The sequence below is a fragment of the Pseudonaja textilis genome, chromosome 1, assembly GCF_049901715.1.
Source record: "Pseudonaja textilis isolate UNSWEBS1 chromosome 1, rPseTex1.2, whole genome shotgun sequence".
NCBI lineage: Eukaryota > Metazoa > Chordata > Lepidosauria > Squamata > Elapidae > Pseudonaja > Pseudonaja textilis.
Window position 1 is genome coordinate 192,908,738 of NC_141990.1, and position 27,147 is coordinate 192,935,884.

At 39.7% G+C, this 27,147-nt stretch overlaps 1 protein-coding gene across 9 annotated transcripts in view; it reads left to right on the forward strand.

Annotated features, from left to right (window-relative positions):
* The window catches only part of KCNH7 (potassium voltage-gated channel subfamily H member 7), a 344,881-nt gene that overhangs the window by 260,885 nt on the left and 56,849 nt on the right, over positions 1 to 27,147 (forward strand). For all 9 annotated transcript variants that reach the window (XM_087920066.1, XM_087920062.1, XM_087920069.1 and 6 more), the window contains one exon: positions 13,611 to 14,010. In XM_087920066.1, coding sequence (XP_087776192.1) covers positions 13,611 to 14,010 — 400 coding nt within the window. The remainder of the gene's footprint in view (positions 1 to 13,610; positions 14,011 to 27,147) is intronic.

The following is a 27,147-nucleotide window of genomic DNA, read 5'->3' on the forward strand; positions in this document are numbered from 1 at the left end:
TCCCGGCCCCTCATCCGAGTCCTCATTCTCCTCCACTGTCTACACCTGCTGCCGGCTAACCACAACCCTGTTGTCTTCAAACCTTGGACGATATGTGTCCCTCCAATGCTCGCTCCCTACTCCCCCAAGCTCTAAGGAGCATGGCTGCTTGTCCAGCATAGCACCTACCTAATTTTCTGGCTTTGTTGAACACTGCTGGAGAAGACTGAGACCTCCACCATCAGGGCTCACCAAAAACAAGAATGCTTGGTCTTCTTCTGGTTTTGGCAAGTAAGAGGTGGAAGAAGCTTCAAAACAATGTCAGATAGGGCCTGGACCTCCACCGATCATTTCCCAAATTAAATTTTAGAGTATGGGCAAAGATAGAGAAAAGAATCCTTTCTCGTGTTCACCCTTCCTGTGGAAGCAATATCCCTGAAGTAAGTTGGTCAGATTCAGCTTACACAATCTGGAAAATCTTTCCTAGTTCCTTGTAGATGCATGTCCAGTTATTGCTGCTACTGCTCCTACTGTTACCATAACTATTTCTATTAGTATAGCTATTCTCTTATTTACTGCATAAGGGTGAATGTTGGTGACTTTCTAAATTACCTCTTTTTAGGGGCTGTTTCTTCTTATTTTGTTCTTGATCAGCTTAATATTCTGGTGGTAATGCCCCTATCATGTGAATGATTGTGATGATAGGTCAGCAGTATTATTTCTTACTCTTAATTACAACCTTAGTCATGGAGTCCTTTTTTGAAATCCCTATTGTCACAAGGTCCCCCTGTAATAAAGACCCCTGCTAACCACTTCGTCAATCAGTCTTTTTTTGTGAAATGGCATCACTTTCAGGGGCTTCACCAGGAGGTTCTCCAAGGCTCAGAAAGTCTTGACCTCAAGCTGCTTTTAGAAAGGCCACAAGATAATAAGCTGAAGGCTACCAGCCACACTATGTGCATAATTCTGTTTGTGTATCAGCATGCTGGGGGGAGGGGGGGAGGTGACTGATTATAATTCTTGGCAGAGTGGTGGTAGTCTCCTGTGGATTCTCTTAAAATCTCTCTTTTTAAAATATTATGCTAGCATACAACTGTTAAATTATGAGATTTTATGGCAAAGGTATTAAATAGATATTTCCAAATGGTAATGCTCATCTGCCCTGTGGTTGTGCAGTATCTTTCGGTTAGAATATATGAATCGGTCTTAATTAGCTTTATCTCATCTTTTTAGGAATATGCTAATTATTCTATTCTATAATAACTATTTAAAATGATTTTTAAAAAGATTAGAAAATCATATTCCTACCATTCACTACTTTCCTTAATATGCACAGTTTACTACCCAAGACCCCTAAACATAGCTTTTTTTTAAACCGAAGTGCTCCTAATATATACTTTCGCTAAAAAGTTAACTACCTTAATACCTCCTTTTTTTAACATTGGTTTTCCAAATGTATGCTCCACATTGAAGCAGCTTTTCCACTAAAATCTTCTCTTAAGTTCTCCACTGCTGCCCATCTGTTATTCAGCAAAGTTCATTTTGGTGGAAGATCCTCCTCCTCCCCCCTTCCTCCTCCTCCTCTTCCTCCTTCTTCTTGTCTTCTTTTTATCTTGTAATCCCTTGCATCAGGGTGGAATTGGGGCAACTAAATGGAGCAGAATGTTTACTGGCCGGATGCCCTTCCTGTTGCCAATGCGGAGTTTTGTTCAGCAGATATATTCTCAGTGTACCCGGATAGAGAAATATCTACCGTTGCCTAGAATCGAACTCACAACCACCTGATTGTCTTCACCTCTTGACTGTTGCACCACTCGGTGGAAGATCCCACTTTGTACCCACTAAAATCTGAGACAGGTTCCTTTGAAGTCTTTACTTAACAATAAGAAACCAAATCAGAGGTCCCACATAATAATTTTAGGATGCAGATTGTCCTGTGTGATAAGTCAGTATCATCAGCCTCAAAGAACCCAAATGCAATTTTAAAAAAACAGTAAGACAGAGCAGAACATTAAAATGGATGGTTAGCATTGGTCAACATGGAAAATAATTTTGAGCAAAGCACATGAACCAAGCATGACCCAGATGAAGACATAGCCTGACCCACTTTTTACCCACAAGGAACAGTTTCTAGTTCATATTAAGTATAGAGCCATATATTTTGGACGATTTAGAGCCTCTTTACAGAACAGGATGACTAAGAGATATCAGTAATTAATAATAAATATCAAAGTGATTGTGCATAGATCAGCAAGAACTTTTGTTTCTGAATAATTTAGTGCCTGGCTGAGTTTGTGGGCTCAGAGACTATTACAGGTTTAGGCTGAATTAGTACTTGGATTGGAGAAGCTAAGGTAATACCCTGACTATAGGTTACGTTGAGAATGAAAAAAATATCAAGCTTGACCTGAAAGCATATTTGTCTAACAATTTAGCAATGATAAATAACCTGTACCAGGTAGAAAGGAAAGAGCTACATTTTTCCATTCCTTCTCTGGATTCCTTCCTGATATCCTCGCATAAGATCGTGTTTTTAACAGAAATGGCATTGAAATGATGTGCGCCACTGACATTTCTGCAGTAATTGGAAGGGGGGATTTTTGAAGTTGGATCTCCCTTTTTTACCCTTGGATTAGAAAACCAAAACTTCCTATGGCTCTTAGGACATTTTCCAGCAATCATACAAACACAGCTTTACACCAATAGAAACATGCAAAGCAATAAAAAAAATAACTAATTAAAATAGGTAATGGGGGGAAGGAAAGCTGACTGGATACAAGCAAAAGTTTTACCGGTAAAAAATAAGCTCTGTAAGTAAAAAGAAGTCAGACCAAAAGTTAGACCAATGATGGTGAACCTTTTTGTTGTGGCATGCTGAAAGCGTGTACATGCCGGCACCCACAATGCAATGCGCCCTGCCCTCTGCACATGCGTGCGCAACCCCCTCCTTACCTGCATTGTGCACGTGCGTACCTCCCAGCTGATTTTCGGCCGTTTTCACCCTCCCGAGGGCTTGAAGGAAGCTCTGCAGCCTTTGGAGGCCGAAAAACAGGTCTGTTTCGACACTTCTGGGAGGGCGAAAAAGGCCTCAAACGGGTCGAAAATCAGCTGGGAGCCGTGCGCATGCACAGTGCAGGTAAGTTTAGCTAGGGCTCGCGTGCCTGTACAAATGGCTCTGCATGCCACCTGTGGCACATGTGCCACAGGTTCGCCACCACGGAGTTAGACTCTACATTTCTTTTTTAAAAAACATTAAAATGCATTTGCCCAAATGCAAATACTTCGAAAATAAGTTTTGCAATCAGACTAGTGCATTGTCGTCTCCTGACATATTCTGCCCTTCAATCTAGCAGCCATCATTATAAATCAAACTAACATCTTTTATTTTGGAAATTGAAAGTTGAGTAGCATTAGCACTCCTGAAAGCTTCAGTAATCAGAATTGAGAAGAAGATAGAAAGAACGGGGGTTCTTTCCATTTTCGTTCAACAGGCTCCTGACTAAATCCTTCCTAATACAGACACGCAGAAGCATTTTCTGCCCTCAGAGAAAGCATGCTCAAAAAGGGAACCCCTTAGTAACATGCAATTGTGTTACATATAACTTTAGTGAGTTGGCCAGAGCATGTACCGGATAATCCTTGATTTATGACCACAATTGAGCCCAAGACATTGTTAAGTGAGTTTTGCCCCATTTCATGACCTTTCTTGACACAACACAGTTGTTAAGTGAATCACTGCTGTTGTTCAGTTAGTAATGTGAATGTTAAGTGAATGTGGCTTCCCTAATGACTTTGCTTGTCAGAAGGTCGCAAAATGGAATCACATGATCCAAGAACACTGTGATTGGTCATAAATACATGCCAGCTGCCAAGCTTCTGAATGTTGATCATGTGAACCTGAGGATGCTGCTACAGTCATAAGTGTGAAAAACAGACATAAGTTTTTCAGTGCCATGGGTAACTTTGAATGGTTGTAAGTGGGGGATTACCCATTGTAAGCAAAAAAAATCCAAGCAGATTCTTAAAAAGTTCTTTGGACACTAGGTATCCACCATGGACTCTGCCTAGCTAAGTGGGATTCTTGCCTTTTGAATTAGTTCTCTAACCAACTGACTAACTACTGTTAGTCTGTTCTGACCCAAACCTTGTTCTGAGGAAACAAACACGAAACAGAGGTAACAGAAAAAACTTTTAATGATTCTTTATGAATTCTGTTCCTTCACGGTTAAAAGGCTGTTTCAAACTAATTATCTCTGATAAGAATGAGCTTTGCCAAGGTGTTGCAAGACTGCCAAGAATACTAGGTAAAGTTACTAAGAAATAGTTCAAATACAAAGAGTGGAGATGGATGTGTCCCATTGGAGAAGTCACATCCAGGGGGGTGAGGGGAAGACCAGGGTCAAGGAGGAAATGTATGATGTGATTTAGTACCGGCTGCACCCAGCCATGTACCAATTATGGCAATTTCTAACAGACCAATTTACTTTTTCTGAGCTGCGGCTAGAGACTTTTACTTTGAATGAGGGGGATTTGTTGGAGTCCTGACACTGGCTTTTATCTCTTGAGGGAGGGGCCATTACCTTGCAGCCTTACTCCCAAGTCGCCCGTGCTGCTGCAGCTACTCTTTCTTTCGAGCAGCCCTGCGCATACGCGTACAGGGCACAGGCTCCTCGGGAACCTCTTCATCACTGCACCCAGCCTCCACAATCTCTGAAGGCAGCACTCCACTCCCTGATGGTCCTGGCCCCATCTCTGCATCACACGCAGGCCCCTCATCTGAGTCCTTGCTCTCCAAGACCTCAGCCATCCGCGCCTGCTGCCGGCGAACCACAACATAGTTGGAGCCTTGACACCTACTTTATTTTTTCATTTGTTTATTTAAATATTGCAAAATCTTGGGGGTCCTTGAGTTTTAATGTAAAAACATTAAAAACAGAAATGCAATTATACCAGCATGAAAGTCCCAACATACCTTAAACTGAAATAAGTGACAATCTGCACATGCACATTGCAGTCAATAATGGGGCGCAGGCAAATGACTTGGGGATGACAAGGAGTGTATCTGGAGAGTTGGGAGTAAGTGTGGTGGAGTCGGGTCCCTGCTGCACTGATCAGCTGTTTAGCAGTCAGCAGCCTGGTACAGCAGCAATAGAAGCAATAGAAGAAGGGGGTGTTAATAAACTATCTGCTTCAAGTATTGATTACAGTAGGTATATCATTGCATGTATCCATCCAGAGCAGTGGTGGGATTCAGTTTTTTTTTACTACTGGTTCTGTGGGCATGGCTTGGTGGGCGTGGCAGGGGAAGGATACTGCAAAATCTCCAGGTGGCATTTGCCGGTTCTCTGAACTACTCAAAATTTCTGCTACCGGTTCTCCAGAACTGGTCAGAACCTGCTGAATACCACTTCTGATCTAGAGATCTTTTAAACGAAGCAGAGAAATAAAGAATATTGTAATAATCCCTGCTCACGCATAAATACAATAAAGTTCTCTAAAAGTTGTGCCAGGTTCCTCTGAATTGTAATATTTATATAACCTAATATTTAGCCCGGTGAGTTACTGTATAAGTACAATTCAAAAATACAAAATCTATCTTACGCATAACAACATTTATACCTTAAAGATGTTCTGATAGATACAATATTTCAAATTCTGACAAAAATATAATTGTTTCAATTGAAAGCAAACAAAAAAATTATTCATCTGATTCCCCCGCAAAACATAAGTCTTAGGGAACCCTTGCATGAAAGGGGCAACAGAGAAGGATGTCCACTTTAGTCATGAAAGCCAACTGGGTGACTTTGGGACAGTCATTCTCTCTTCACTCAACCCACTTCATGTGTTTGTTGTTGAGAGAAAATAGAAGGAGGATGGGGTTTTGGATATGTTTGCCCCCATGGGTTATTTGTAAAAATAATAGAGTTAGGGTGGGTGGATATTTATATATAATATCTTTCTGATCGCTATTGTGTAAGATGGAAACATGAATGAGGTTTCCAAGGATGAACATAGCAAAATATTCAAATATCCTGAATCTGTAATCACTTTTAAACTAACTAGATTTAAAAACCAGGAAACTTTACGAAAATAAGATTTTTTGTTATATGACTCACAAAAAGATTATTTTTATTTCTCCCTCACAAGTGTGAAAGAATCCCTGGGGATAGGTGAAATTTCATTATACACAACATAAAGCTTTCAAAGAGTATGCGTATTTGTTAGCATAAAATGAATTCAAAAGACCATTTCTTGTGCTATTATTTATTTGGATAGGAGCATTATAAGGAAACTTTTAATGAATGTAATTACATTGGGGTGAAAATGAAAGGTCTGCAATTTGTTATGTAAGACATTTATCTTCCAAAGGAAGGGGAGAAATCTGATCCCCTCCTACTTCGCTGAAGAAGGAGAAAACAGAACGATGTAATTAAAGAGGACACGACTTTATTAAGCAAGAAAGGGTCTGCAGAAAAACTGGGGCCAAAATAATTTAGATATACTTGGATTATTAGCAGTCACTGATTTCTGTCACGCATTCAAAAAAAAATTGCCTTCCTCCAATCAGGAGTAACTTTGCTATAGACCTGGATTCTAGATCCCTGGGGAAAATCCCTCTTGCATTTGGCAGAGACTTTGTGAAAGACTGAATTCTCAGTGTCCAAGCAGAGGTGGTATCCAGCAGGTTCTGACCAGTTCTGAAGAACTGGTAGCGGAAATTTTGAGTAGTTCGGAGAACTGGCAAATGCCACCTCTGACTGGCCCTGCCACCATCTATTCTCTGCCTCCCATTGAGTCCCAGCTGATCGGCTGGGTTTTCTTTTGTTGCCCTGCACAGGACAACAGAACTGGAAAGCAGGTTAGTGGAGTGGGGAGAGAATGGAGATTTTACAGTATCCTTCCCCTGCCATGCCCATCAAGCCACACCAAGCCATGCTCACCAAGCCAGGCTCACAGAACCAATAGTAAAAAAATTTGAATCCCATCCCTGTCAAGTTACAATAAGCAGAATTTTAATCCAGTTTTATTTATATATTACAAGTGCTGTATAGCCGTCCTCCTTGCAAGTGCACAAATATTTTTCAGGCGAAGCTCCTTTCCAAAAGGCCTTCCTGCCCGATCTTGATGTAAAGATTAAGACCCGTGAGAAGGGAAAAGTTGCCCATAAGCAAAAAGGTAAGCAGGCAGACTGAAAGGGGAGATGTATTTTATTTCAGTTTTTTTAAAAAAATAACTTTATTCAGTTTTTACAGAGTATAAAGATAAAAACTAATGAATATAAGTGGTCAGAATAAATAGAGGGAAAGAATAAAAAGAAAGGTATGGGATAGTCCAGGTCACAAAAACTATAGGAAAAAAGTATAAAAAGAAAGAGACTTCCAACTTCTTTTACAAAAGATAAAAATAACACTTAAATTCAACCCTGGTTTAGGAGTATATTATATAGTACTTAGTAGTAAATAAAATGGTAGTAAGCCTGTTGAAGAAAAGGAGTCGATACAGACACACCCAGAGCCCATAGCTTGTTTTAATATTATACGCAAATGAAAATATTTACAAATAGGTACAGAATTATGCAAAAAATATATCAATATATCAAGAAACATATCAAGCCTTAACCTACTTTTTTCCCCACTCTCTCAACGCACTCTCTCTCTCTCAGCTTTACTTGTAATTTTTAATAGCATCTTCTCCTTAATCTCAATTACTGACAGAGGGAACCCTCTCACTATGAATTCTATACATCAGTGTCCATCTTTTTGGAAGAATCATGCCATTTTATTCAGTCAGAAACTGTAGTGGATTTCTTAGAAGGAATGACATAGCAGTAAACAAATGCTGAGTGCTTACAGCTTTTGTTCCTTGTAAACATTATCTTCCTATTTACCTTTATGAAGGATGCCCCCTAATGTATTCATGTATACGGTGTAGGACAGTCCTTCTCAAACTTTTTCCTTCATAACTCAAAACCACTTATCAGAAAGTCTAATCAAACTTCAAGGACTGGACACAAGTCCCTTATTTTAGAACTGTCATAATTTCAAAGAGTCACTAAATTGAATGGTTTTAACTCGAGGACTACTATAGTATAAAACAATATTACTGAATGATCTTTATGTCATGTCAACAAATTACTACTGGTAATTTCACCAATTTTTGTCTTATAGAAATACTTTGGGAATTTTTTCAATATATTTTAGTATATGAGTCTGTCTTTAAGTCAATTTAAATGTCTCTGTTGGTGGGATTCAAAATTTTTTAACACCAGTTCTGTGGGCATGGCATGGCTTGGTGGGTGTGGCTTGGTGGGCGTGGTAGGGGAAGGTTACTGCAAAATCCACATTCCCTCCCCACCCCACTAACCTGCTTTCCAGCTCCTCCTGTGCAGGGCAACAAAAGAAGACCCAGCCGATCAGCTGGGACTCAGGAGGCAGAGAATAGATGGGGGCGGGGCCAGTCAGAGGTAGGATTTACCAGTTTTCCAAACTACTCAAAATTTCCACTACTGGTTCTCCAGAACTGGTCAGAAACTTCTAAATACCACCTCTGCTTTGTTGTAATTGGTATGGGTACATATGACCTTACCCAAAATAAAAACACTTTTATCCAATTTTGGATGAATTATCAGGTTTGGGAAGCCTTGGTCTAGAGGATAAAAACCTAAATGAAACATAGCAACATTTTTCAACAGTAGACAGCTGACTAAGTTATGCTCAAGTTGCTTTAAAAGAAGGGAACACTTATTTCCAAATTATTGCTCCTATGATCTATGTATAAAACATGCAAAGTTTTAATAAAACATTCTAATTGCACTTAGGGGAATGAAATGGCTTGTCACATTAAAACTGTACATGTTTTAAGCTGTTAAACTTTATGCATTATATATGCCATCTTTAAAATAAAAGGGATAGTCGTGGGAGGATGCACACATGCAGAACCCTTTTTAATAGTAATCTTATTAAAAAGTACAACTGTAAAAATAAGAACTAGTGCAAACAAAAACAAGAAAAAGAAAAATAGAAGGGGGAGAAAAGAAAAAATGGAAATAAAAAATAGAAAAGAAAGAACAATTAGACTATAGTAAAGAAAAGCAAAATATATAAATAAATGACATCCTCCTTCATCACAACAAGAATAAACAATTTTAATAACCTATCACCTTCTCTTAAAATACAACAAATGATTTAGTTTTCCCATATTCCCGTGGTGGTGAACTTATGGCAAACGTGCCCGAAGTGGCACACGGAGGCATTACTGCTGGCACGCCAGCACTCGTCCAGAAAAGGTCCACTGTGCATGCGCACGTGCCGACCGCCCAACAGCTGATTGTCAAGTATCTGGTGCTCATGTGTGGGGGCTTGGCAGCCTGCAGGAGACACTCACACTTGCTCAGAAGCACTTGGCGTATATGGGGGGCTCGTGCGCATGCGCAGAAGTGCGCAGCATGGGCCTCTTGCACAAAAGCACACAGCGCGAGTTGCATGCACATACGCAGGAGGCATCGGGGGGGCACACGCATTGCATTCTGGGTGATGGCACACGAGCACAAGCAGGCAAGCATATGTGTAATTATCGGCACGGGAGTCCAAAAAGGTTATCCACCACTGCCATATACCATCTTTTATTTATAAAGAAATTCATAAACCTTTGTCTTTTCAGTTCTGATTTCAGGAAAAATCAATTAAGGGTTACCAAAGACATCTATTTTAACTTTTATCAAATAAACCAAATTTATATTCCTTCCTTTTGTTTTCAACAATCTTGATCTTTCGTCCCTTCAAATAATGTAACAGAACTTGATTTCTTTTCATTTTTTTCTTTGTCCCTTCACACAAAATTCTTCAAAGCTTTAACAAGCCTCTTTTGTACTGTAAAATAGGAAATTTATCCAGGTCACTGTCTTGAGTTATCATTTGTATATCCCTTTTAATTATTAAGAATTTAATTCTTAAGTAATTTAGGTAAAATAATTTAATAAGTTTAATTATTAAGTCTGTTATTTTTAAATCCACTTTCAGATCAGCCTCAAGTCTTGTCAAATAGAACAAATTCCTCTTCTGTAACATCTTTTAAACACAATCTATCTGCCAGACACTCTTAAAATTTACTACTGGGACTATTGTTCAAATACATCCTTTGATACACCCAATGTTAAAATACTTTCCTTCATTTTATATTAGTAAGTCAAATTGATATGTTGTTCTTTAGTGTAATCTTTCATTCTTTCTGGTTCCCTCGAGTGTCCAACATTCAGCGCCTCAAACTATCATGCTTTTTTTTTTTCAAAATATTTCAAAGTATTTTCTCATGGGGAGGCTTCTTAAAATAAATTCTAAAATCTTATGTCAAATCCATCTGGACTCTTAGTCAATTTGTAACTTTCCAAAAACAAAGTTCTAATCACTTGTTTTCTGCTTATTTTTTTAAAAAATGCATTTTTATGTCAATCCTGTTTTTAAAAATCTTTTCAAGAAAGATTGAAGGAAATTCAGCTATTGGATTTGTTGATCCAAGATTTTTTTTTTTTAAACTAGTTAACAGGCAATTTCCAAGATTCTCCCAGAACTCTAAACCCACTGGAGATTGCTGTGTTTTGGTCTCCTCACAAGGAGCAACTGTCTGGAACAATTGTGGGTGATCTCAAGTCCTCTCCTTGTTTGGAGAGGAATAATGAAGAGCTGTTCAATCTTCTTCCACACGAGTCATTATACAGCTGCAAGAGACTAGGGGTGATCCCTGCCCCCTAAATTCCATGGGACCTTATTTGTTTATTCCCAAGAGAAGGCAAGCAGTCCAGGGAGTTTCTTGTATGACTGGTAGAATACAATAAAGTAGTCAACTTGAACCCCTTCACACATAAACCTGATGGTTTGCACCTGACAGTCACTCAACTAGCTTCATGCCTAAGACAGGACTAGAACTCCCAATCTCCTGGTTTCTAGTTTGATGCCACAAACACTACACTAGACTTTCTCTCCATTCAATTATAATTCCCCATTCAATTCCGTTTCTCTAAAAAGCCTTGAAGCTTTTAAGAAAAAGTCTGTCACTCAATCATAGAGAATATCTTTGCAAGTAAATAAAGTAAGGGGTACTCCCCACATAAACCACTCAAGGGAAAGGCAGGATATGCGTTTAAAATAGTAGTAAGAGCAGCAGCAGCAGTAGTAATGCAGAAAATTCCAATTCAGTCTCTGGCATTTCAAGAAAATGTTGGAAAGATCTGTGATAGACAAACCCTCCAATCATTGCAGACATTATTCAGTCAAATGTCTGGCTCAGAATAAGGGAGCTTCAGATATACATATTCCTAAGTATAGGAATATATAGGAATACTTCCTAAGAATTCTACCTTGAATGCCTCTTGCAAAAAGCCCCAAATCTTGGGTTGGGTTTAGAAATTAAATCCAATTCAATGGTTCTTTGGAGAGAGGCAATTTAAATCCAAGCATAAACTACGGCTTGCATATTTACAACTATTTACTCTGTATTAAATGTACTATTTACTATATGCTATTTATTTTGTCACATTTTCACCAGTGAAAAGGGCAGTTATTGTATTGCAGTTATTATAGTGTAAACAATAGATTGTAATGGGACAGTTACTATGGTTAATTCTCTGGCCTGCCTTGAGCATTTTCTATAGCCTGTACAATGGCCGTAGATAATGCTCAAGGCCCCAGAGAATCTCCCAAAGTGTGTATGTACCTTATGAAGCACTGTTATTGCGTCTCCTGATTTAGTAGTTTCCTTCATCCCGGGATCATTTGGCAACTGATTTTTAAAGACAGCAAGTGAGTGAGTGAGTCTATCAAACTTACGTAGCTGCCCATATAGGTAGTCCTCGAATTACAATCACAATTGAGCCCAAAATTTCCATTGCTAAGCAAGACAGTTGCTAAGGAAGTTGCACCCCATTTTGCGACCTGTTCGCCACAGTTGTTAAGCAAATCACTGCAGTTGTTAAGTGAATCAGGTGGTCATTCAATGAATCCAGCTTTCCCCATTGACTTTGCTTGACGGAAGCCAGCTGGAAAGGTTACGGTTAGCGATCACATGACCCCAGGCACTGGAACCGTCATAACTACATGCCAGTTGCCAAGAACCTGGATTTTGATCACTGTGGATACGCTGCAATGGTTGTAAGTGTGAAAAACGGTCCTAAGTTGGTTTTCAGCACCGTTGTAACTTCATTCAAAAACGATTGTAAGTCAAGGGTTATCCTGTATTCTGAACTATAACCCTGGATGGTTCTCAAAACAATTAAAGCCAAAAGGAAGAAAAAACTCCAGCCACAATCAGCAACATTCTCCCCTATGTCAGTCTCATCCTACCCCAATGCTAGCTCTTCAGGATCTTCTGGAAAGCAAGGGAACAGGGTTTCTGCCGGGTCTCTGGAAAAGGGCGCTCCACAGAGCAGAGAAAATTATGGAGAAGGCAACCTTCCTAGATCCAAGTAAGAAAAAAACAGGGAGAGGGACCCGCAAAGGTCAGTGATGCGGTGGGAGTTACTGCATCGTTGACTGACAATCCATGAAGTAGGTGCTGCATTCTGGGCTAAAGATGTGCAACTCTCATGGTAGGCTTGGGTCTGATCATTTCTTCGATCTTGAAGGAATCTAAGGCATGCAGGCTTTGTACTGTATGAAAGAAGCAAAAACTCTGATGAATGAAAGACGTATGTATTTCTATACCAGAGTAAAATTCAGTGTACTTAATGAGGTTCTTTTGTTGGTAAGTTCATTGTGAACTTCATGCTAAAGTGCACAGAGATTGTCTGAAGGGGTTCGTAAGAATTTAAATATTTTAAGTAGGCATCATGAGGACTCAGAGTGTTGGGGAAAATATGCTGACTCTGTAAACCGCTTAGAGAGGGCTGTAAAGCACTGTGAAGCGATATAGAAGTGTAAGTGCTATTGCTATTCTTCAAAAGACCCAGAAGGCACCCTTTGGTATGAGACCATACTTACAAACCAGGAGTTCCCAACTGGGGGTACAAGACAATATTCTAGGGGGTGCAAAAACCTGGGTTTAGAAGTTTCAAAATTATAGTGTATATGTGTCAGCGTTCCAGCAACCCTCCATTCTAACCAATAACTCCGAGACAGACATCTCTCAAAGGTTCCTTTATTTCGATAGTAACTAGCACATCTGTGGAATCCCGAATCTGAAAATTTCAGGCTTCCTTGCAAAAGTCAAAACTACAAATCCATCCCCCCCACCTTAGCCATCATCACCTGACATGGTCCGATCCCCATCTGTCCTAAAGTTAGATTCCCATGTCATTATGCGCCACACTCAGTGACCTTGAACCAGCAAAAGAATTTCATTTTGTCTAACTAGACATACTCAAATGAATTCCTCCCTCCCACTTTCTCAGGCTCAATTGGGGCAGCCTGGGAGCATCAAATCTTAATATGGCTTCCAAAGCTGACAATATGCATAATTATATGCATATAATTATTTACTTTTCTAAGGGGTGCGAGAATATATCAGAAGTGTTCTAGGGGTGCAAGTATAGAAAAGGTTGGGAACCCCTGTTATAAGCAAACTGTTGTAATTTCACCTAAGCTGTTTTCCTTTGCATCTGAGCTACTGCCTAATACGCACTGTGGTTTCTGTTTCTGCAGACAACAACTCTCATTGGCCTTCTGAAGACAGCCCGTCTACTGCGTTTAGTGAGGGTTGCCCGCAAACTGGACAGATACTCGGAATATGGTGCAGCTGTCTTGATGCTACTGATGTGCATATTTGCACTCATTGCTCACTGGCTGGCTTGCATTTGGTATGCCATTGGGAATGTTGAAAGGCATTACTTGTCTCGCAAAATCGGTTGGTTGGACTCCCTGGGACAGCAGCTGGGAAAACATTACAATCGGAGTGATGGCAGCTCAGGACCATCCATCAAAGACAAATATGTCACCGCACTTTATTTTACCTTCAGCAGCCTGACCAGTGTAGGATTTGGAAATGTGTCTCCAAATACCAACTCAGAGAAAATCTTTTCTATTTGCGTCATGCTGATTGGCTGTAAGTATGCAGCGCTTTTTTTGTTGTTGTTGTTTGCATTTTTTACTTCTGCACTAATTTACTAATGAATTTCTGAACTGTTTGGCTACTCAAAACTTTGAAAAGATTGAAAGAATGTGCTTGCAAAGTGAAGACTGGGCAAAATTTCTGTAGGGCGTGCACTTGTAAATGTATTTTCACGCAAAAGTTTTGCCAGTGTCGAACTTCACCTTCCGAAATTCTCTGGTTCCGGGGAAGGTCTCCATCCAAAATTCTGGATGTTTTTGGTACGGAGGTTTCACAGCCATTAGAATTTTTTAGAGGAATTTACTTCTGCCCTTAAGTCAGTAGCCTATTCTTTTTTACAGAAATTTATGAAATTAATATTAGTTATTTATGCACTCTATGGACTAATGAGCTTGAAGGTCTTGTCTTGTTAGGGTTGGTTATGAAAATGGAAGGTTTGCATCACAACCTATTTAATTGGTTTACTATTGCTTTAAAAAGGATTGCTACTTAAAGAACATTTCATAAGAATTGTGTCAGCTCAGAGATTAGCTGCCAAGAATGTTATAAGGAATGAAAGGGGGGTGGAGGGATTGGAAAGTTCAAGGTTATTTCGTATGTCGCATTAAGAAATTCCAGCTGCAGTTAATTGGTTCTCGTGATTAATGAAGTGTAAGAAGTGGGAGGAGAGAAGGTGGATTTTGTGAAACTTGCTGAAAATGACTTTCAGTTTTGGAAATTTTCATAGATGTACCAGAGCTGTTCCTAACAAATCAATTGGAAATTATGCTTGTCTCGGAGTGATTGATTACCATGGACAATTTCTGGATGTCTAACAAATTGATTGCAATTACTTTGCTATTAGAGATGCGGCTTTGGAATGTTGATTCATATAGTGTAGACTTGTTCTTTTATTGGTTCATTCATGTTCTCTAAATTGATTGTATAGTTGTATATTATATAGTTCTTCTTGGCTATTTGTAATCTACTGACATGAAGGATTTTGGATTTTTGAAAGGGAAAAAAATAATACAGGATGCATTTTCCTAATTACAAAATAATCACAAACGTACGTACATTAAGCCAGGAATCAATGCCTCCAGCACAATTTGTATTCCAGAAAAGATTCAGTAGCACTTTTCTTTTTTTAAAAAATTAGCCACTGTCTTCAGGTTATTTATAGTACCTCTTAAGGAACTATTCACACTTAGAATCCTTTTAAAGGTCAACTTGCAATCTTGTGGCACAATGTGAACAGTGGTGGAATTCAGGTTTTTTTTACTACCGGTTGTGTGGGCGTGGCTTATTTGGTGGGCGTGGCTTGTGGCCATGTGACTGGGTGGGTGTGACTTAGTGGTCATGTGACTGGGTGGGTGTGCTTGGTGGTCATGTGACTGGGTGGGCGTGGCCAACTCAATGTCACTCACATCAAGGGGTGCCTCACCTGGCCCCTCCCCTCCCAGCCATTCCTTGTCACCCAGCCTCAGCTTATCTATGGTTCTGTAAAAATGTTGTTCACCTTTTTTGACTTTATTATCTGCATACTATAGATGTACTTTCATGGACCACCGAAAGGAGGAAATGGCTCACATGCTTTACTCAAGAGTATGATAGGCAACAGGCTTTTAAGGGGCTGCCACAAAGAAAGGGGGACACTGTATTTTCCAAGAAGCAGAATGCAAACAAGAAGCAATGGATGGAAACTAAACAGAGAGAAGCAACCTAAAACTAAGGAGAAACTTCTTGACAGTGGAATTAACCAGTGGAACTGCCTGCCTCCAGAAGTTCTGGGTGCTCAATCACTGGAAGTTTTTAAGAAAAGACTGGACAGGCATTTCTCTGTAATGGTATAGGGTTCACCCTAAGGTCCCTTCTAAGTATTATTCTGACACCTTTCCCAGGATTTCTACTCAGAGTTTGACATCCTCAGTTTTCTTGCCTGAGCTGGGGGTTGGACTAGAAGACCTCCAAGGCCCCTTTCAACTCTTGTTAAACACATGTGTATTTTATGCTCTGGACTATTGACATTGAATGCATGTAAACCCTGAAAAATATGTGGTAGCCCTGGGCAAAAGAAGGGCAGAAAAATCACTCTAGGTGTAGGGACAGTGTAAAATATCAACACATGATAAATAATGGAACAATTAAAAATAATAGCACAGTTTTATCTCTCTCTCTTCCTATTTTTTTCTTTCTTTCTCTACCTTCCTCTTTTTTTCTTTCGTTCTTTCTCTCTCATACACACACACACACACACACACACACACACACACAGAGCACTTAACAGACAAGCATTTTGGAAGCAGCTCCTTTAAATTTCTCCAAGGCTTGAGTGGATTCCCCCACCCCCTCTGTCAGACCGTACTCCTTCTCACTCCAGACACTTTAACTCACAAGGGGAAAGCGATACTTGCAGAGTCCATGCCTTTCTTCCTTTCCCCCGGGGAGAAAGAGGACGTGGGGAACGGAAAGCTAGGAGAGAGATCGCAAGTGAGTGACCGGGCAACTGGGTTGGGGGCGTGGCCAGCCAAGGATTGCCACTGTTTCGGTGACCCATGCCAAATAATTGCTACTGGTTCACCCGTATAGGTGCAAACCGGTTGAATAGCACCTCTGAATGTATAGACCCTATTGATCTTTGTAGCTCAATTTAATTTAGTCGATATTTGGTTGGCTTTATTATTATTAGTGAGAGCGCCAATTTGGTGCAGTGGTGAAGGAATCAGGCTAGAAAGCAGGAGACTGTGAATTATAGTCGCACATTGGGCACAAAGCCAGTTTGGTAATTTTAGGCCAGTCACTCTCTCTCTCTCTCTCTCTCAGCCTAGGAAAGAAGCAATGGCAAACCACTTCTGAAAACCCTTGCCAAGGAAACTGTAGGGGCTTGTGAAGGTAGTCTCTGGGGATTAGACACAACTGAATAGAAGAATATAGATTAGTTGTAATATTATCATCAACAACAACTCTACAAAAGGATCTCAAAGTGGTGTACAAAAAAAACCACAATTAAAATACATATACACATCTGCGCAATAAAAAGGAAGCAGAGGAAGAAAACAAAGTCTACAATTATTGTGAATTTATTCATGGAAAGCCTGGGGGAGAAGATAGGCTTGGACAAGCATGGTAAACATATAATAGAAGATGCTTCACAGGGAAAGTGCATTGCACAGGCAGATAGTGCCACAAAAAATAGCACATAGATGGGCAGAAGCCTCATTCTTGGCACACACTGTAGATGTGTAAGTTGTGAGTTGGTAGCAAAGCAATTATACTGGTATGATATAGACATGCGTTGCATCTGGTAACCTGTTCTGCTGTGGCATTCAGTTAACTTAATTCTGAGTTCTTACTAAAGTCTCCCTAGTTTAAACGTTTATTGATTATGAAATGTGTAAACAGCTTTCTCTTGGAATAGCCAGACTGCGGTAATCAACGAAAGCTTCAAAGTGTTCTTGAGGCAATTTGATTGAAACCTTGGTTACAGTCTGGAGTGGGCATATGATGAGGACCTTAGCTTATTATTGTTCCTAGGTGGCTGCACCTTGAAGTCCTCACTGGATTTCTGATGCACTTCAGGAGATGATAAGCTAGAAGAAATAACTAGAGTGCCATCAAAAGAAGTAAATCTAACCAAAAAATAGTAAAAGCCCATATTAGGGATTACAAAGTAGCAATAACAGCAGTAAAAGATAGGTATTTTTCTACTCTTATCACACCCACAAATAGCTATCCAGCAGCCCTTTTTTAAAGTGGCTTATTCCTTGCTAGGGAGTAACAAGCCACGGAATGATCTGTATATTCACTGCAAGGAATATTTCAGGCGTCTGGTGCCTAAAATAACTCAAATCCACTCAAAGTTGGATTCCGCCTAGAAAATTTGTCGAGATAATTAAACCTTGTGTGGTTACTGGGGTGAGTTTGAAACTGTAACTCATGAGGAAGTAGACAAGGTCATTGGGATTGCTGACCTGCCCACCTATTTACATGTCAGCCCTGGCTGATGTAGGCTATCCAGAAGTCTATGGGTGGTGAGGTCCACCATAGTATCTGCTTTGAAAAGTCAACTGCTTTGAAAAGGCATTAGTATGCCTCCTCAAGAAGCTATCATTGGATCCAGACATTTTTCTTATACAATTTTCCCCCAATCTCCTTTTGGGGGGAAAGTTTTTGAGGAGGTAGTCAGGCTACAGCTTCCAAGTGCCCTAGAGCTCCTTTTCCAATCATGTTTCAGACTGAAACATATAACTGAATCAGCATTGGTTGTGCTTGCTGGTGATCTCTGGTGGGACGGCAATGATGATAGTGCATCCATTTTGACTCTCTTTGATCTTTCAGTACCATCAAGCATGGCATCCTTCGGGACCACCTAAAGCAAGGGTATCAAACTCCTGGTTCTCAGGCCAGATGTGTCACATGCTGGCCACGCCCACCCCCGGTTTAGCGAAGGGGAGAAAAGTCACAATACATCACTTGAGAACAACATGAGGCCTCAAGTTTGACACCCCTGGCCTTTAGGAGTAGGAGACATAGTATTGTGATGGTTCACTTCCTTCCTTGTGGTGAAAAAATATTATTAATAATATGTAAGTGCAATGGTAATAACATTCAATAAGAAATAATTGTCCTTATAGAAGTCTTGGCAGAGCAGATAATGAAACCTCCAATGACATAAATACAAGTCACCAATATAAAATTAGTATAAAATATGCCCCTTGTCTTTTCTTAAACTTTTCAAGGTTGCAGCTTTAAACAATTTACCAAATGAATTTAGCCTATTTATTGGGTTTTTTTTTTAAGATGTTATACAAGAAAATGAGACCATTCCTCTGCACGGACATTCCTGGGCCTTTAAGACGTCCTTTGAGAATGGCTCAGATACGTGCAATGTATTGAAAAATCCCTACTCTGCAAAGTTTATGTTAACTAGGTCTATCTTGGGCGTGGCAAGGAGACCTACTTTACGGAGGATATCTTCCATCTGTGCCATCCTCCTTTTGAAGTGTTGTTCAAACCAAGTCCAGTTTCAAGAACATAAGAAAGAACAGGGAGCTTGAAGTTACCCATTAACTGTAAGAGTTACATAGAAACGCTTAGGTCACCTTGTCATAAGCCTTCCCAAATGGGAAGTGTTTCATTTCTACTGAAACTCTTGTCATTATTTCTATTTTGGCTTTCATACATGCAGTGTCTACAGTAGGCTATAACTTCTAACCAACCTTGGTTGATCTCAATAAGCTAAGAGCAGTAGGTTGGAAGGTCTCTAAATACTTGTCAAAAACATCTCATGGATGGGTCTACATAGTCACCAGGAGGCAAATTCAAAATGAGAGAATTGGTATGGTACAGTGGTTAAGATGTAGGACTAGGATATAGGGCTTTTTCTGCACCGCAACCTTCAATTTCTTATCTTCCATGTAAATTAGCTGAGAAATGACGTTAATAGAAAGTGTTTCCGGATTTCAGTCCCTTCCACCCATTTGGCCACAGAGCTGGTCAGCTATTCTGTCCAGACTACGGTTTCCACCACTCCTCCTTCTCCTCCTCTCCCTCTTCTTCCATGCAATGGAAATAGCATTACTTACTTTCTATTATGTGGGCAAGCATTTTGAATGCTGGTGAAGAAAAAAAATCTAACATTTTTTTTACAGTCCTTCCTGTCAATGTAGTTGAATGAAAAATGTGGAAGAACCCTTGCCAAATTTATCCACTTTTTAAACTGTTCCTCGCCTTGGACATAAAACCCCAAAGCTCCATCCTTTCATAGGAGATAAGCCACCAGCCCAGTAGGAAATGCTTGGCAAGATGTTGAGGTAATTCCCCGTTAGGAGAATGAGCGCACACAGGGAGATGTAGTGAGAGTGGTGAGGAATAACACACATCCAGCACACAGATACACTGTATAGTAAAATGTAGGTTTTTACTTCCAGTAAACAGTTAAGCAAAGTCCAAACACAGTCCAAGTCATTCACAGTTAAGCAGTCAGTTTTCAGTCCAGGGATAATCCAATAACAAAGTCCAGTATCATAAACAGTTCAGTAACAGACTTACATCAAATCCAAGAACTATGATCAGCAACAATCAATAGGGAAATGCAGGAACACACTCTCAGCAACAGGAGAACAGCCCAGGTTTCTGGCTCCATCTTATGGCCATTTGAGGAACCACACCCAATTACAATTTTAGCATTCCCTTAAAGAGACAGTATTAAAATGTCTATCCTGGTTTATATATTTTCCAACCCAACTGTTAGGTGACTTACATTCCTAACACAAGGCAGAAACTGAGAGAGTTGAAGGATACCCAAGATAGCACACACTAGCCAATGGAAACAGAGGCATTTGTTGTAAAGTGGAAAGAAAGGCAAAATAGGCACCTGAGAAGACATGCTTGCACCACTGGAGAAAGAAAGGAGGCAGAGTAAGAAGACTATAATGTTTGTCTTCCCAGCAACCTAGGAACAGGCTGAAGATGACATCATTCGTCCTGCCCTTTCTAAATGGTAGATGGCTACCTTTGCTCTGAGGCAAGAAAAGAAGTGCAGCTCAATCCTGAATAGAATCAGAGTCTTATCGACTCTTTAACCATGAAAACTCTCTGGGTATCTCTAAAATAGTCATGTCCTCTCAACCCAACCTACTTCAGACCACCATGCAGACATAAAATGAAGAGAGCTTCCCTATATCCTCCTAATGCAGTTATCTAGCTATTACTTCTGTCTTTGTTTCCCCATCTGATCCAATCCAACTCTGTGGACACGACTGAATGGATATCTTCTTCTTCTTCTTCTTCTTCTTCTTCTTCTTCTTCTTCTTCTTCTTCTTCTTCTTCTTCTTCTTCTTCTTCTTCTTCTTCTTCTTCTTCTTCTTCTTCTTCTTCTTCTTCTTCTTCTTCTTCTTCCCCTCCCCCACCTCCTCCTCCTGCTTCTTCTTCTCTCTTTCCTCCTCCTTCTCCCAAAATCCAACCAAACTCATTCAGTGCTTGGAAATAGCAACCTTTTCTTCTTGGGTGGAGCCCTTCTTAAACTATGAAAAAAAGGGAAGTGAGAGAAATAGGTGGGCATTCTTGGCACTGTAGCCATCTATCAACAAGGATCCCATTAGGAAGGCAAACACTCCTTAAATAAACTGTTTTCTTGGTGAAATGTCTTGTCATACCCATGAAGGATGAGGGAGAGAACTTCTAAAGCAGGATTTTCTTGCATTATTTTAAACCGTTTAAGCATCTATGTGAGAAAAAAAATGAACTTGTAAGATCTGACACCATCCGCTGGCTTTGTGATATCAATGTCACAGGAGCTAGGAAACCATTTGATTTAAAAAAAAAATATTAGGGGAAAAAAATCTTAAAAGTAATGCTTTGGGGCAATAAGCAACTCCTGGTCAGATTGTGCACCCCGGGGATGCAGACTACAAGACTTGCTTTGGGAAACCTGTTTAAAAAACATGCAAAATGTTTTGGCTTGAGGATAGCAGTTCATTCCTTTCAAGAATCCCCAAAAGAGGTACATAAAGACAGCAACCCTGGAATTTTTTAAGATGCAAGTTCTAGAATTCTTAGGACCTTCAAATTTATTTTTTAAGCCAAGTTAAAACTTTAATATTCTATCTGAATATTATTGTTGTTAGTAACAATATCAATAGCAAAATGCCATCTCCACTACAGTTTTTAAAGGATGAAAGGCTATTTTGTGTGGGAGAGGAGGATGAAGAATTTTATTTTCTGTAGCTTAGGTTTTCAAGTTGTTACTGAGTCTTATATCCATTATATAAACAAGTGAGAAATTGGGTAGACTGAACAAATAACTTTTTAAAATGATAATATTTAAGTCAACCTTATTAGAAGCTGGGATGAAAAGAAACTGTAATTTAGAAAGATCAACTTACTAAACATATGGACTAAAACATTAATGATGCCATAGCCAGTGTAGGTGCTTCCAGATCAGGCATTTGTTCAATCACCTTATCTGATTCATGAATTTCTTCCTCTTGTAGTCCTCTTTTTTCAACCACCATATTTGTATTTGCTCAGGAAGGGAAAAATGAGTAACTACATTACAGTATGTATTGTTAGGAACCAGCGCAAAATTGATCTCAATTGATCATTCTCCGTACACAAGGTTCAAGTGTGGATTTAAGTTGTGACGTGCAATTATCAGGTGCAGAAGATAGATCCTATAAGGTGGTCCCTAATGTTCAGAGAGGCAATAAATTGGCAACAGGCTATTCTGAGTAATATAATAACTGTACCTCAAGATAAAGCTCAGGGGAAACAGGATCTCTTCTGGATCAGATCAAGGTCCATTTAATCTGATATCATGTTTCCAAAAGTGACTAGCTAAACTTGTAGGTACAGTTCATAGTCAGGACATGAAACAATTGGGTTTCATATCTGTATTGCCCCCCTTTCCATAGCAAAAGGTATTCCAGTAATACAGTATTTGAGTCAAGAACTGCAGCGTGCATTTTATGTAGTTTAATGCAATCTCTATTTGCAATTTCATAAGATAGGATTGAAGTTACATATTGCTTCAGTAAACACTTGTTTATATATTTTTCACCGAATCTCGTGACAATCAGTTTGATTCTCTGTCTCTCAAATGTTAGGAATATAACAAGAGAAAATCCTCTCACAATCCATTATTATATTGGTCTTAATTCCATTTATGAACATACACATTTATGAGAATTGGCAAATGCACTCTGTTATGTCACACCTCATTACAGTCATAGCAATAAATTTCACCTCTCCAGAAACTCAGTCCTTCATTTAATAACTAGCTAACAACAGAAGCTTCATGGGTGAAATACACGCTAATTAAGCTGTTGTATTGCAGACAAGAAAAAATAGTCAGAACACTGTTTGCAATAGTGGCGAATATCTGTAGCTCAGATGTAGGATGAGGGCGAAGGTTTGTTCTTCAATCTTGTGGGTTGGTTTCCAAATGTTTCATTACGAGACTAGGTAACATCTTCAGTGGAGTTTAGGGAATGTCAGTGTCCTTCTATTTATAAGGGTTTCAGGTGTGGGTGGGTCACATGAGGGACTTGTGATGGGTCAAGGTCAAAACCAACCCACACAACCTCCCTCCCCGACCAGCAGTTCACCTCCCAATGACCCTGACCTGATGTAACCTCCTTATCCGAAGGCCCATCCCAAGACTCACTGAGGACTCATGCCTCACCGATCAAAAGACCCTCATTTGACACACCCGAAGCCCGAAGCCCTTATAATCAGAACATGGACAATGACATCCCCTAAACTTTGCTAGCCTTGTACTCAGCTAGTTGATATCATATTACCTGGTAATGAAATGTTCGGAAACCAACCCACAGGCTTGGAGAACGAATCTTCATCCTCCTCAGAAAACCATCTCCAGAGATGTTGTGAATTTCAAATCAGCTACAGTCCTTTTTTTGAGAATGTGCTCCTCAGCATATGCAAGCCACTAAGCAACAGAAGGCCCCATTAAGAAAAGCTGTGTCCTCATTTTATCCACCTCGGAAGGATGGAAGCAGAGATGGTATTCAGCAGGTTCTGACCAGTTCTGGAGAACCGATATTGGAAATTTTGAGCAGTTCGGAGAACCAGCAAATCCCACCTCTGAATAGCCCCACCCTCATCTATTCTCTGCCTCTTGAGTCCCAGCTGATTGGCTGGGTCTTCTTTTGTTGCCCTGCACAGGAGATCGGAGCTGGAAAGCAGGTTAGTGGGGTAGGGAGGGAATTCCTCCAAGACTGGGGTGGGAATGGAGATTTTACAGTATCCTTCCCCTGCCACGCCCACCAAGCCACGCCCACAGAAAGAGTAGAAAAAAATTTGAATCCCACCACTGGATGGAAGGCTGAGTCAACCTTGATCCCCATCTCCCTGGAGAGGTGGGGTTTCCCTCTCCAGGATGTGCAGAGACTTTGCTAGAGGAAAAAAAAGAACTTCACTGCTTTTCCCTTCTCAAGTAGCAAGATATTGCTCTTCTAGGCACACTTATTAGATATAAGAAAGAAAGAAAAAAACCTAGGGAAATTGGAATCCTTCCCCCTTCCTGCTCTTCTCCAATTCATTGCACCTGCTATTACTTTTACTTCCCCCAAGATCAGCCTTCCTGTGGGGACCGAACCTCGCTGGACTCTTTTTTGGCTACTGAGATAGCCGTCTTCAAAGCTTTGTGGCTTTCCTCTTAAGGACATTGCCAAGTGCAAAGAACTCTTTGGCAACTTACTGACCTTATTCCCCAGCAAGGTTGAAGGATTAGATGAGCTTAATGGAAAATCTCTTTATATCCTTGCAGTTAATTACTCTGCTTCAAGCATCCCCCCTCTGATTAGTGAAGGGTAGATAAAACTTTAGACCTTCTGCTCTTTTGGCAGTAGGGAAGCTACTGAAACACAAGTTAATGTCAGAAGCACCAAGCCATAGGTAAGAGACATCTCTCTCTCTCTCTCTCTCTCTCCTCCCCTATCTCTGTCTCTCTGTCTCTCTCTCATTTCTAGGGAGAACAATGAGACCACCCAATGTAATTTAGGGCCCTGTTCATTATGACTGTTATGTCTCAGCCTGCATCAACCTTTCGAACTAGGCCAAAGCCAGAACCAGATTGTCGAGGTCTCGCTGAAGATTTTACTTTATTGAACTAGGTTACAGTGACGGAAGTTTGAGAGCCTGTTTGAGTGAGTGGGTTGGATTTTTCTCCACGATCTTTGAGAAATCCTGGAGAATAAACAATGCTCTAGGGAATTTGAGGTGCCAAATCTTGTCCCCATCTTAAAAAGAGAGAAAAGGAAGATCCAAAGAAACAGGTCAGTTATTCTGACATTGATACCTAAAAAATTTGCAGTGAATTATAAAAATAATCTTATAAACACGCTGAAAACAATGTATTAACTTCCCAGATGACAGCATAAATTTATCAAAAATTAAAGCAACTATTGATATTAATGTTTTTATTAACTTCCTTAATTAATTGTTGGGAGTGCTGTAAACGCCACTTAGCTTGATTTATCACAGCATTTAATAAAATGATCATGTCGTCGAGTTAGCATCGATGCTTAATTATCACATTTTTTTCTCCAGGATGATCTATCCTCTAAACTAGTTTTTCAGATCTTCTAATAGACATGCAATAATTGAGTCCATCCACCTTGCTAGTTGTCCTCTTCTGATCTTTTCTTTCACCTTTCCCAGTAGGATGGACTTCTTGAGACAGCTAGTTCTGTGTGTGATGTGTCCGAAGTATAATAATTGAACCTGGCCATCTGTACCTTGAGTGAGAACCCTGATTGGTTAGTTTAATTATTGTTTTCTTGGCTATCCATGACCTTCTCAGAAGTCTTCTGTAGCACTACAATCCCAAAGCATCAAGACTCTTTCTCATCCTATTTCTTAACACTTTCTACTTTCACTTCCATACTGCCTCACAAGAGAACTGTTGCCTGCACATTTGATAAAATACCCTGACCTATAAACAAACCATTTAAGTGTGGGCTGGATGGTATGATAATAAAATGGACAAATACATGGCTTAATGTTTATTCAAAGGGTACTCATTAAATGGAGATATATATCAACTGGGATATCGTACCATTAATTTCTGGGAGTGTAAAACACATTTTCCCTAGCTTAGAGGGAAGGGCTGAAAATGCTAAATAACTTTAACAGAAGCAAAAGTAAAAATCTTCACTTAGGAAAGAGATCAAATACATAGACTGAAAGAACGAATACGTAGCTTTGCAATATTACAAATGAAAAGCATCTTGGAGCAATAGTTTATTGCAAACAATATAAATCAACAATGTGATATGGCTTCAAAAATGAATTTCCCTGCTAATCATGAGAAGTAATACTTACAATTTATTTTGAGGTGGTAAGGCCCCCATGAATATTATGTCCAGTTTTTGATTCCATACTAATAGACTGGCCACAAGGATCACTTGGGATAGAAATTAATCATAAGAAGAAAGATTGTTGGATCTGGTCATGGTTAGCCTAGAGAAGAGAAGAATGAAGGGTGATGTAATAGCAGTGTGCAAATACCAAAAATGATATCACACAGAAATGAAGTCAAGATATTCTGTATGTATAACACAGACTAAAAGACAGGTTTCAATTTAATATTTGTAAAAAATTTCAATACTGATGTCCACTGGTGAAATTTTCTTCAGTAGATGTGTCCATGCAGAAGCTAGATGACCATCTGTTGGGTAGATGCTTTAATTTGAACATCTACAGTGAAGTTGATCTCAATGGCCTAAATAGATCCCCGAGTTGCCCTGCAGTGAGATAGGCGGCAAATAAATTTAATAAATAAATAAATAAACCTATTTTTTCCCAGTCCCTCAAGAATAACTCTGTCAGTGGCATCTCTAAACTTGACACAGAATCGACTTTCTGTCTTTTTCATTTCTGCAAGTCAGTAAAAATTGCACACTTTCATTTGGTTCTATTAGATACCGTAGATTACAAATGATCATTACATAGTATACACCACATTTTATAGCTGACCAATAGTACAGTTACATCAGTCTCCATTTTATGTTTTAGGGGACTAACATTAAGTAATGTTATAAAAAGTTTGGTTATACAGCAACTGCCCTTGACCAGGGCAGGCAAGCCAAAAATAAATTGCTTAGACCAGGGGTGTCCAACCTTGACAACTTTAAGACTTGTGCACTTCAACTCCCAGAATTCTTTGCTGGGTGAGGAATTCTGGGAGTTGAAGTCCACAAGTCTTAAAGTTGCCAAGGTTGGACACCCCTGGCTTAGACTGATCTAAAAAAAATGGCACACAGTTCTCACTATCAATGGAACTGGAATGTATTTCAAAAAGACGAGACAAATGGTTCAGTCCTAAAATTTGTTGCCTCAGCGGTGGCACATCATAGAACTGTTGTAATACTGCAAAATGGCATGCTGTTTCATCTATACTTGTCTCCTTTTTTCCATTACCTTTATCCAAACCAATTGTGGAGAAGTCTACAGGAAACTTTAAAAAAAGAACTTTCCACAATCCCAGCATCAAATACTTTCTTTGTGATTTCATGCCCCCTTTATGTCCTTTTCTGTTTAACTTTTGGGGCATTTTAAGGACATGTATAATCCAAGCATCATTAAGTGCTTTCAAGGTGAAGTTAGATGTCGGTCTGGTGAAACGAAACT